A 12,260-nucleotide genomic window follows, 5' to 3' on the forward strand; every position below is an offset into this window, starting at 1 on the left:
GTTTGCTGTGGGTGAAAACAAAACGAGTTTCCTCTCAGGTTTCAATAAAGACAAGTATCATCATCATCATCATCATCATCATCATCATCATCACTGCATCAGATGTAGGTATGAAAACACTCAACTATGATTTGCTCTTAAAAACTTCATGTCTTTAATCTCATTTCCTATAAATGTCTGACCGGTTGAAAAGACTTTTATCTGAAGGCAGGAGGTGATAAGTTACACTTGGGATGTTTATCCCATAAGTGAAGCTAACCTAAGAAATGTGTACATATATATGACTCATCAGAAAGTTAGAGTATCTACACGTCTGCCAAGTTCTGATTATCTAAAACTAGGCCTGATCTCTTGATTGCCAGACATTTATGCTGAAAAGCTGAATTTATGTGTTTAAGGACATAAAGGAAACACGTGGAGTTTGTAATATGGTGTATCTATGTATAAAGTCTGAATGGTGTTTTTCAAGTAATTTGCTTCTATAATTAGACAAAAAAAAACTTTCATACATTAAGTGAATCAAACCTCATCTCATTTTACTCACCATTTTGATCACTAAAGAACCTTGTGTAATGGTAATGAAGTAGACATTACTATTAGTATTAGAATAAGTATTTATACTAGTAGTAATACTACAGTATTAGTATTAATAATGTATTTTAAAACAGCAAATGTTTGTGTGGACTGACAAACTAATGTAAAAAGGGTCTTGAACAGGATTTAAAGTGCTAACAGTGAGAAAAAACCTGCTGGTGAGAGGTAAAGTGTTCAACAGCTGGGGGCCAACAATGGAAAATGTTCCATCATCCTTGGATTTTAAACTTGGACAACAAAAAGGAGAATATGAGCTAAGGATTTGAGGATCAATGTGGTGGATTACAGGCTGAGGAGGTAAGAAATGTAAACTGCTGACTTGACTTCACACAGCTCTTCTCTAAAAGGTAACACAGGAGCTAAGTTTATGGCCATCTTGCTCCGCTTGCCTCCTCACTGACTGCGTGCGTTCAGAGTGAATTACTTTTGGTTTGACATTTAATTAACAACCTATACAGACAAGCCCAAAGCAAAAGACCACCATGTCCTTCTGTTGGCAGGATGGTTAAGCTACTAAACCTGAATCATAACTTGTACCACGTGTGTAAGCATACTGTTAGTATGGGTGTAGTATGGGTGTGCACTGATACAGCATAAGAAAGGAAAAACAAACCGCACAGCTGCTGGAGGCTGAAATGACAAATTTCTGGGGTTCACAGTTCAGTGAAAGTAAAAAGTTACAAACTTACACAGTCATGTTACTGGAAGAGAAGTTTCTCACTTTTACTCAACTATTGCAACTATGATTTACTGTTACAGCATCATCCACAGTCAATTTAACTTTAGCTACTACAGCATCTCTTTGTGTAACATGTGCCTGCCACAGTGTCTATTCAAATTTGAAACCTAAACCAACAGTCCCAGAGTGAATTAAAGGACTACTGCTAATTGCTAGTAGAATGCCACAGTAAGATATATGTACTGTATAATTTAAAAAACTTAAAAAAAAATCCAACCAGGCACTAAAATACGTCATTATCTGGATCAGTTAGGATAAAACTGAGAAACATTATTGTCAGTAATACAGTGAAATTCAAATAATAATGATTAAATGAATCAATGACTGAAAAATAAAAGGACTGAAAGAAGAAATGAATAAACTGTGGTGTTATAAATTTGGACGCGGCGCCATCTTGTGGTGGATAATTACCAGTGTGTGCTTCCGCCATTGTTTACGTAATATCCGGTTGTGCAGCAGCCATTTTGTCTGTTCGGGCAAGTCTACCCTTACGGTTGCGAACTGCAGTTCCACCTTTGGAAACATTTTGAAATGTTATTGTGGCATTTCTAATTCATGTGATCTCCCACCTGAACGGCGTATAAAATCTGTATCTCGATTTTACACGTCCGAGGAGGACCTTCCTCTTCGAGAGAAATCCCTAATTGTGAAAAACGCGGGTCGGCTGAGACATGTCGTGTGAAGAAAGCTACTTGGCCATCATTCGGTATCTGACTGATGAACGGGAGCCATATGCGCCGGGGACGCCCGGTAACACCAAGAGAAAAATACGAAAAGCGGCTACTTGCTACGTCGTGAGGAACGGGACTTTGTTTTACCAGCGTCGACTGAAGGGGCAGAATGATTTCACGGAGCTGGAGGTGGTGCTGCAGGACGGCCGGAGGAGGGAACTTATCAGCGAGGCGCACATTATGGAAGGAGGGGAGCACCTCAATCAGCAACTCACCTGGGAGTTCATCTCTCAGAAGTACTGGTGGAGAGGTAAGACACTGAGACTCGGTATCGTGGCTAGGAGGGAGGCAGTCACCGAAATCAGTCGGAGAACCGATGTAAACATGAGTCTGCAACATAATACACACGAACACCACCCGTCTCCAGCCAGCACAGCTGCTCTCTGTCTCCATCTAGTGGTTAGTTCAAGTGCTTTATGGGCATCTGTAATCAGAGCTGCATTGAGAATTCATTTTAACAACGTATAAAGACGAGGAGACGTTGTTATTTAAATAACATCGGAAAACTACATGGTTGCACGTGAATGCACCATTTACACTTTTCAAACGGCCTTTGTTCCTGAACAAAATTTGACAGGAAGAAAAATTGTACAAAGGGCAATTATATTAGCATTTAAAGCAATCAAATCCACTGGTTTCAGCGCCTCAAATGTGAATATATTCATGTTTTCTATGATAGTAGATTAAATATCTTTGTAGTTTGTGTAAATCAGACAAAACAAGCAATTTGTCAACTTAGGTTTTGGGGCGTTTTGATGGGCATTTTATGCTGTTTTCTAATATCTTATAGATAAAATTAAACTAATAATTTCGAAATAGAAATAATTGTTAGTTAAAGCCCCACTAAGATTTAGCCTACCCATATTGATATAAATAGGGTGGACAAAATATTGAAAAACTTCCCAATGTAATGCATTACAATTCAACAACAGCACCACAAAAGCCTCTAAAAACAGGAAACAGGATGGCTGGTTGTCGGCTGCGAGTGATTTGTTCCCTCTCCGACGCCCTCAGGTATCCTGAAGAATGTGAAAGACCACATCAGAGAGTGTGGTCAGTGTCAGAGCCGGCGCAGTGCTGATGACGGCTCTGGACCGCGACTCTTTTCCCGACCAGGTAGACGCAAGGCGGCTGCCAATGTGAATGATGAGGAAGAGGAGGAAGAAGAGGAAGAGGAGGGAGATGATAGTTTGTTTTCCACTGACTCATCCTCTCATCTGAGATCCAAGTTGGCAAAGACGATGCCCAAGCATGAACTGGTCTTTGTGAGTCTCAGAAGTGTCATTTCAGTCCTTACAACCACAACAGTGTGATACTGACTGACCTACAGTCGAGTGTTTTGTTGATGGAGTCTTGTGTGCGCTCTTTCCAGGTGGACAGCAAGGGCGAGGTGAATCAGTTCCTGCCCAAACACAGCCAGACCATGTTGGACAAACTCAACCAGCAGCGTCTCAGCAATCACTTCTGTGACATCACGCTGCTGATTGAAGGAGAGGAGTACCGAGCTCACAAGGCCGTGTTGGCAGCGTGCAGCGAATACTTCAACGAGCTCTTCTTTGAGAAGGGGGCTGTGTCCACACATGAAGCCGTGGTCGACCTCTCTGGTGAGCGTCAGTTTGTTCATTTCTCTGCTGAATGCTCTGCTCATTGTCTCAGTTTTAACCTTCAGTCTTCTCCCTCCAGGTTTCACCAAAGCTAGCTTCCTCCCGCTGCTGGACTTTGCCTACACTTCCATGCTTACCTTTAATTTCTGCATTATGGCAGATATCGCCAACCTCGCCCGGCATTTGCTGATGACAGAGGTGTTGCAGATTTGTGAGTCTGTGCATAAGCAGGTGGAGGAACAGAAGCTGACGGTGTATCAAAGAGGAGACGTGCACACCGTGGTGTCCAGTCAGTCGGCTTCTCAGGAAGGCTTAAAGGACGAGTCTGCTGCGTACACGGTGACCATACAGAGTGACGGCAGGGCGTTGGTCACACAGGGCGGTGTGGCTACTGTAACAGGCGAGCCTTTGGCTTTTGTTGAACCCTCCAAAGAGACCTTCATCCAGCAGCCGATGACAGTTGTTGCTGACGCTGTCGAGGGAGACAAAGTACATGATGGGGAGGCCGGTCAGGATGAAGCCCTGGCTCTGCTCGCTCACAGCGGACAGGCCGAGCCAGGAGAGACTGTCACTCTTATCTCACACAGTGCAGAGGGAATGGAGGGGGAGACGATGACTGTGGTCACCCACAGCGGACAGGCTGGGGCCAGCGAGTCCCTCGCTGTGGTGTCAGCCTGCCTGGCGATGGAGCAGCCACAGGTCGCTGAAGCAGGAGCCTTTGTTATTAATGTGGACCCTGACAAAGTGACGTCATCAGAGGTCGTCAAACTTGCATCTGTAGCCGCTGCTGAAGCAGCAGCAGCAGCAGCAGCAGCAGCAGTAGCAGCGCCTCAGGAGAAGGTGGAATCAGCACCTACACCACAGAAACGCAAACGAGGGCGTCCAGCCAAGGTGAAGAAGGAGGTGGAGGTAGAGGAGTTTGCACCACTGGAGGAGGAGGATCCCTCTGCTGACGAAGGTCAGGCAGACAAGCACGAGATGTCAGATGACCCCAACAAAAGACGACTCCGGCAGCGCTCCATAGCTGAGGGCGGTTATGCTCGGCTTCATATGGGGCTGGAGGAGGAAGAGGAGGGGAAGAAAAGTTCAACCCCACCACGAGCCACCACCCCTAAGGTACATCATTATATTGCAATTGACATTTTTCCATCACATTTTGTTAAGAGTGAAAAATTGTTCAAATAGATAAATATCTTTTTAGCTGGCTCCGAGGCCTGGGAAGAGGGGAAGACCACCAAAGCAGCCAGTGGAGAATCAAGTTGAAGGACCGTCTGTGTCTGAATCTGGAGCTGAACCAGAGGCCGGCGCCGTGGAGGGAACGGCAGCCGGAGAGCTCAACGCAGAGGAGGCTGCGACGAAGGCGGCAGAGCCAGAGACTGGACCCAGCCAGGATAAACCCCCAGCAGAGAGCGCCGTGGATGGAGAGCACACGTGCTCCGAGTGCGGCATGTCCTTCCAAAGACGCTACTCCCTCATCATGCACACGCTAAAACACGAGAAGGCTCGCGGATACAAGTGCAATGTAAGTATATGTGCTGGTCAGTGCGTCACCTTTCACTGGTAATGTTCTCAGCAGGTTCTCACCATGATGTTCCCGTGTCCTCGTAGCTGTGTAGTAAGGAGTTCCAGTACGCCACCTCGCTCCGCGCCCACCACGCCCGACACAAGCAGCTCAGCAGCCAGCGAGCGCCCATCGCCAAATCCTCGGTCGAGCAGGGCTCCGAGGGGAAGGTGCACAGCAGTTTGGATGACAAGACTTCACTGCCTTATACCAAGAGAGAATTCGTGTGCGACATCTGCGGGAAGACCTTACCGAAGCTGTACTCCCTGCGGATCCACATGCTGAATCACACGGGCGTGCGTCCTCACTCCTGTAAGGTCTGCGGCAAGACGTTCGCCCACAAGCACAGCCTGAAGATGCACCGGGCGCTGCACGACGTCACCAAACAGTTCCAGTGCGAGTTCTGTAAGAAGTCGTTCGTGAGCAAGAGGAGCATGGAGGAGCACACCAGCCTCCACACAGGTCCGTACACACTGTTCTCACACATTAGCAAACAGTTACACCAGCGCCACTGAAAGTTCTTGTTTCTGATTGGCTGGTGGTTTAATAATATGTCTGTTCTTGTAGGTCAAGTTGTAAAAATTTCTCTGTCCTGATTTAAAAGAGAAATATGATTTAGGGACTGAGACTGAGGCAGAGAAACACATGAATGTTATTGTTCCACACATTTTTCATGCAGTATCTCGACGAGAGGGTAGTTTTGGTTTTTATTTGTCTGGAGCTTTGAGATTTCCAGCACAGTGGAGGTGATTGGAATATGTTTGTTTTGCTCACAGCATTCAAACGAATGACATGAAACTTCCAGCAGGAAATTTGCCGTCAGTTATCCAGAGCAACAGCCTCTGCAGACAGATGTTACATTTCAAAGCTGTGACCATTTTAAAAAAACTTCCATCCCTCTCCTTTGTATCGTGGAAGGAGTTCAGAGCTCGTGATCTGAAAACAGATGAAGCTGAAACTCTTTACACGGCTGGATGAAAGCAAAAAATAATCGTCACAGTCACTTTAGTAGCTTTTTTTTTTTTTCTGGAGCCTTCAACTAAAGTACATTTCTTCTGTGAATCATTTCACTTTGTTCTCATGACTCATCGCTGTGAGATAAAGCTGGTGTCTGGACCTTGACAAAGGTTTATTTGCTCCTGATGATACTTTCAAAGTAAAAACAAAGGCTTGAAAGTGCAACAATGCTTTTGTCCTTAAGAGTAACTACTGTTCTCCTGCTTGAACTGAACTTTAACGCTGAAGTGATGAACGTTTTTATATAATGTACGTGAACTGAGCCTTTAAATTCCAAGCGAACGGCTCAGATAGGAGCATAAATTAAACCAATAACATGAAGTTGTTTTCCCTGTTCACCATAAACTACATGCACAGGTGAATCAAAGTACCTCTGCAACACGTGCGGAGCAACTTTTCATCGAGCCTCGGCTCTGAGCAAACACCTGAAGAAGCACCAGCCCAAACCCGACGTCCGTCCATACGCCTGTGCTCAGTGAGTAACCGCTCAGTCTTCACAGGAACCGAGGTGAGCTTTAAATATATTTTACTCACTCCACTTCATCCCTCCTGCAGCTGCGATAAGAGGTTCTATGAAGCAAAAGATCTCCAGCAGCACATGAATAAACACATGGGCCTGAAGCCCTTCCAGTGCCAGGTGTGTGGGAAGTGCTACAGCTGGAAGAAGGACTGGTACTCCCACGTCAAGTCCCACAGCGTGGCCGAGCCCTTCAAGTAAGTCTCTCAGACCTGACGCACCACATTCTGCTCGCGCCAACACGGCGGCGTATTAAACGTGTGGATGTGTCTTGCTCAGGTGTAACGTGTGTGGGAAGGAGTTCTTTGAGAAGGCTCTGTTCAGGAGGCACGTTAAAAAGGCCACGCACGGGAAGAAAGGCCGAGTCAAGCAGAACCTGGAGAGGGAGTGTGAGCAGTGTGGCAGGAAGTTCACTCAGCTCCGAGAGTATCGACGCCACATCAACAACCACCAGGGTGAGAGTCTGACTGTGTGTGTGTGTGTGTGGGATCGTTCATATGACTTTGTTGTTACGGTGCTGATGGTTTTTTTTTTTTTTGTCCCCTCTCTTCAGGAGTGAAGCCATTTGAGTGTCTGACTTGTGGCGTTGCCTGGGCCGACGCCCGCTCTCTAAAGCGCCACGTCCGCACGCACACGGGGGAGCGGCCGTACGTGTGCCCCATGTGCCAGGAGGCCCACATCGATGCACGCACTCTGCGTAAACACATGGCCAAGTACCACAGCGACAACCTCCCCGGCAAGATCATGCTGGAGAAAGACACCCTCCAGTTCCACAACCAGGGCACCCAGGTGGAGCACGCCGTCAGCATCCTGGCGTCCGACCTGCCTCCTGAGCTCCGCCCCGCCCAGCAGCCGCCCTCAGAGGAGATAGAGACGGTGCTGATCACGGAGGAGACGGTGGAGGCCGTGGAGGCCGTGCAGGCTGTTCAGGCTGTGACCGACGGCTCCGTGGCCACGCTCTCAGATCAGGGCATCATGCAGGTGGTGAACTACGTCCTGGCCCAGCAGGCACTCACAGGCGGGAAACTGGAGGAAGCGCCCGAGGTGATCCAGACCATGGAGGTGGAGGTGGCTCACGTGGCCGAAGTCGAATAACCTCCCACACAGACTGATCACATTGTTTCTCTCAGTCTGTATAAAATGTAACAGAATGTAAAAAGATGCTTATTTTTCTGAAAATGTAAATAATGTAAGTGAATGAGTATTTACTGTATCTGTGTGTGAGTGTGTGTTTGTGTGTGCACGCACGCACTCACATTTCTGTTGTGTGTAAATAGCCTAGATATACATTAGCGGCCTACAGTAACAAGAATAACTGATAAGTTACACGTCTGTTAAATTTGGTGCTCAGGAGAAATAAAGGTAGAAGGAAGAGTCAACATGTTTCATCTCGTCACGTCTCGAGTCTGTAAGAGACTTCACTGTAGCCTCAGTCACCACGGCTGTGGGCTCAGTTACGCCCCCTAGTGTCAGCTTGAAGGATCAGCAAATAAAAGAAAAATGCCTACATTAATTATTTGTTCTCTGTTGTTGTCACCGTCAAGTTTTGTGTTTGCAGGAACTTTTCTTTGCACTAGATATTGTATATTTAAGGGAGGGAGTGATGTACTGAAAATCAGCACGGCTGTGATTCGGTCCTGAGATACTGAGTACAGCTGATATTCAGTACATCACTCCGTCTCCTGTGAAGCTGCTTTTCTACAACAGTTGTACGACCGCCATATTATTTAAATAAGCTACAACGAAATTACGATTTGTTTGTTTATTTTATCATTTATTTGACAACAACGCAGACACAAATTGTTCCGCAACTGGACTGTTGCTAAGCAACACATTTACATTTTCCTAAACCTAGTGCACACTAGCTGACTTCTCTACACGTTACCTCAGTTGTGGGCTGAAGTATCCAGGTTTCTTACCTTCATCCTCTTCTGACGAGCAGACATCATTTAATTCAAACGTTATTTCTAGAAATATTTTCATTTTTGCAAAGATTGTCACAATCTAACGTTGATGACGACCGTTAATTAGCCGCTGATTAGCACACCTGTGAAGCGGAGTGATACATGTAGTGAAAAGTCCCAGTGCTCTTGTACTCTATAGATATACTCATGGAGATGCCTCTCGTCCAATCAAATTACTTGTTGGTCGGAACTAACTGTTGTATAACTGTCTTTCTCTCCACCGGTAACCTGCACACCGCAATTTGTGTATGTGTGTGTATACGAGTGCTGTATACATATATATATATATATATGTAGCCTTTAATGTTCACCCAACAGATTAAGTAACCTTAATCAAATTAATAAATTGATGACATACATGAATCGTAAGACTCTATAATAATTCCAGTGTTCATTGAAAATGTATTCCCGATCAGTTGTGGGCTATCAGTTAAACACCGATAACAGTTATGAATTGTGTTAATAATTTTAGACAGTTTGTTTATTTATTTATTTGGTTAAACTCTCCTTAGATTAACTGCCAAACCAGCACGTTTGTTCAAAACGCACAACCTTTACTTTGAATACGAGCTGCTTCTGTTTCCGGCTCTCAATCGCCTTGTTCAATTTTTTATTGTATAAGTTGGATAATGGGACAAACTGACGGTTTGAATTGAATTGCACGTCTTCGTTCAGTGGGACAATAAAACACACAAAGCGTTAACAGTGTTTATGCAGCATCGGCTAATGAAGAACGAGCTCACAAACATCAACATACATTTACAGTCAGCACAAGCAGGACAATGAAATTAGGAAATACCCCTTAAACTGGTAAGAATTATACTTCATGCATGAACCCACTGTGATTATTTCTTACATGTTATTAAGTCCGTCAGTAATCTCTGTAATGAAATGCAGGGTTTGTTGTCTGTGGCTGTTTCACCAGTTTGACCTCAGTGTTTGTAAAATAAAACGAGTTAATATTTCAATGAACTCTTAATAACTTGACACAAAGGAGCATTAACATGCAATACAGCAAGTATGGATATTTATTTCAAATTTATATCAAAATACCCTTGGTATATTGCAACATATTTACAACACATTGTACAAAAATATGAAAATGCAAATGTTTCTGCTTTCTAACAATGAGGACTACGGAGAGTGGGCTACGGATAATGCACAATACACACATACTGTTTGAACTGAATTAATACAAACATTGATCTCGTTGGTGCAGCACCAGGCAATATTCACATCAGTACGATTTGTTCCATGATGAAAATCATGCATTTTCTTTAGGGAGACTTTCAAAACAAAAAGAACTATACAAATTTATACACATTTATATCATAGGTTTTGGCCAGTTATCAAATGAAATAAACCTCTACCAAAACATGGTTCATGAATTAAAAAAAAAATACTTGTGCTAGGCATCCACTGCATGAGCTAAAACCTGCTCTTATAATGCAATCCACCACTTTTGCACAGCAGTAAAACAAGAACAAAAAAAAAAAAGACCAAAACAAAAAACAAAACATCAGTCATTATATCTCTGTGCTGTAAAACACTGGGTAAAGAGCATTAGGTCTATATATGGCTACATCAAATGAGTGAACATCTGCCACTTCAGCCAAATACTTCACAACCTGACACAAAAAGTTGATGCATTGGTCTCACAACAGACATTAAAAAAAAAAGAAAAGAAAAATATAGAAGTTACAGCAGAAAACAAATTGCCCATCAACTGACATAATACTTCTGACAGGAAATGTTTGAAATGTATACAATCAATGCTGACTTACGCCACAAATGAAAAACCATTGACTAACTTGTACAACCATAAAGGTGAAAACTTAGAAGTATTACAAACTAAAATACATGTTTGCTATGGCCCATAGTAGAAATACAAGCTCTAATAAGCCCTTTAATGCAAGTTTTGTTTCCAGTCATGCTTTAACATGGGAATGCATCATGAACACTTAACAAAACCCTTAAAGCAATCTTGAAATCCTCAGCATTTCTTAAGTGCTCTCAAGAAATTAGAACATAATAAAATGCACCTTTGCCCAACACCATTCATTTCTCTGCGATAATGAGAACCAGACAACAATGAAAATAAGTGCATTTCTATGTGAATATGTATTTTGTTCTCAGCAGTATTCGCACTAATACCAGGTTTTCGAATGAAATGTTCCAATGGCAGGCATGAAATGGGAAATGGCAACATTGAGAACAAGACAGAGGTCGTCTTACTCTCCCTCCTCCTTGATGCGCTGCTGTTTGTTGCGGCGAGAATCCAGGTCAAAGGAAAAGTCGGACCACTCGTCGCGTGGCGGGAAGGAGATGGTCTGGCGCAGGGTGAAGCGTACGGCGTCGATGACGCGCTCGCCTCGGGCCTCAGAGGCGCCCACGCTGACGCTGGAGGCTCCACTGGTGGTGCGCACTATGTGGGGAGGTGGGGAAAAATCCATGGCCTGACGGTGCTCCATGATGCCCTTCCAGATGATGTGCTGGAACTCTGCAGGGATCTTCAGCCTGGACAGGTCCTATTGGTCATTACACAGGGGAGCGTTAGTATTCGCAGGGGGAGCCACTCTTCTCTCTAACCCATCAAATGACTCGAGTTGGATAGGCAAGGGCTCACCTCCATGTTATAGTTCTCAATCTGGTAGATGTTGGTTAGGCCCTGTGCTGTGAAGTAGTCCAAGCAGCCTGAGCAGCCCAGCCGTATAAGGAAGCTGAGGGAGGAACAGAGGAGACCAGGTTTACAGGTGGAACTACCAGACTCCTGTTCATCTCAGTAATGTTCATATTATATATTTTACAACACATACTGGCACTGGGTCTCTGCACTTATCAACAAATTCTACATTTGATTTTTAAGATGTGATTTAATACTGAACAAAGTTTTACTGGAAACATAAAGAAATCATCTGGTGTCTAAATATTTAGCATATAAAGCAAAACTTATCATAGATTTAAGATGACATGGAGAAAGTTACTTTTGAGCATAACATGGGAACTAATTCTGGGATACTACATTATTCTTTATTACTACATGTATTCTAAATGTGTTCTTTTAAGTTGAGGCAAATAATTTAATAAAATTCAAAAAATACACACAAATTTGTTGAATTCATTTAATAACTCGTTCAATGACTTGAAAATAATCACTGACTTTGTGAACATTTGATATCAAATAAATAAATGATATCAAATAATCATGAATAAATCAAAGTAAAAAAATATAAAGAACAAAATAGAGAACTCATTATTATGAAATGTTTTGTAGTCGTTTTATGGTTAATTTTCATTAATGAAACCTTTTCAAGGTTTGTTTTTATTTCATAATGGCATTTTTCCATCAAGTCTATGACAGTAGACTCGTCATCAGTGCCCGCCCCCTCTCTTTTAGCAAGCTCAACAACTGCCAGCTAACGAGCTAGCTCCTGTTGGCTACAACAACCGAAGAGACGGACTCACAGTGTAGAACAAAGACGCCACTGAGATAACTCATGCTAACTTTGGTAGCATGTGCAGCCTTCTTCAGC

General features: G+C 43.7%; 2 protein-coding genes across 2 annotated transcripts in view; one reads left to right on the forward strand and one right to left on the reverse strand.

The window, feature by feature from the left end:
• Positions 1-1,785: 1,785 nt before the first annotated feature.
• zbtb11 (zinc finger and BTB domain containing 11) lies at positions 1,786-8,276 on the forward strand. Its single transcript, XM_023404236.2, has 10 exons — positions 1,786-2,314; positions 3,079-3,329; positions 3,437-3,668; positions 3,748-4,784; positions 4,870-5,190; positions 5,277-5,691; positions 6,604-6,721; positions 6,802-6,960; positions 7,043-7,218; positions 7,317-8,276. The coding sequence occupies exons 1-10, from the start codon at positions 2,005-2,007 to the stop codon at positions 7,856-7,858; spliced, it is 3,561 nt and encodes a 1,186-aa protein (XP_023260004.1). The 5' UTR covers positions 1,786-2,004; the 3' UTR covers positions 7,859-8,276.
• Positions 8,277-9,726: 1,450 nt separating this feature from the next.
• tp63 (tumor protein p63) overlaps positions 9,727-12,260 on the reverse strand; it is a 33,445-nt gene continuing 30,911 nt past the window's right edge. Inside the window, exons 12-14 of the mRNA XM_023404240.2 lie at positions 12,149-12,165; positions 11,354-11,505; positions 9,727-11,255 (exon numbers count right to left, since the gene is read on the reverse strand). Of these exons, the coding sequence (XP_023260008.2) occupies positions 10,959-11,255; positions 11,354-11,505; positions 12,149-12,165 (466 nt within the window). The 3' untranslated portion in view covers positions 9,727-10,958. The remainder of the gene's footprint in view (positions 11,256-11,353; positions 11,506-12,148; positions 12,166-12,260) is intronic.

This window comes from Seriola lalandi, unplaced genomic scaffold (assembly GCF_002814215.2).
Source record: "Seriola lalandi dorsalis isolate HSWRI2012SDOR001 ecotype SW California unplaced genomic scaffold, Sedor1 jcf7180002054235, whole genome shotgun sequence".
NCBI classification, from domain to species: domain Eukaryota; kingdom Metazoa; phylum Chordata; class Actinopteri; order Carangiformes; family Carangidae; genus Seriola; species Seriola lalandi.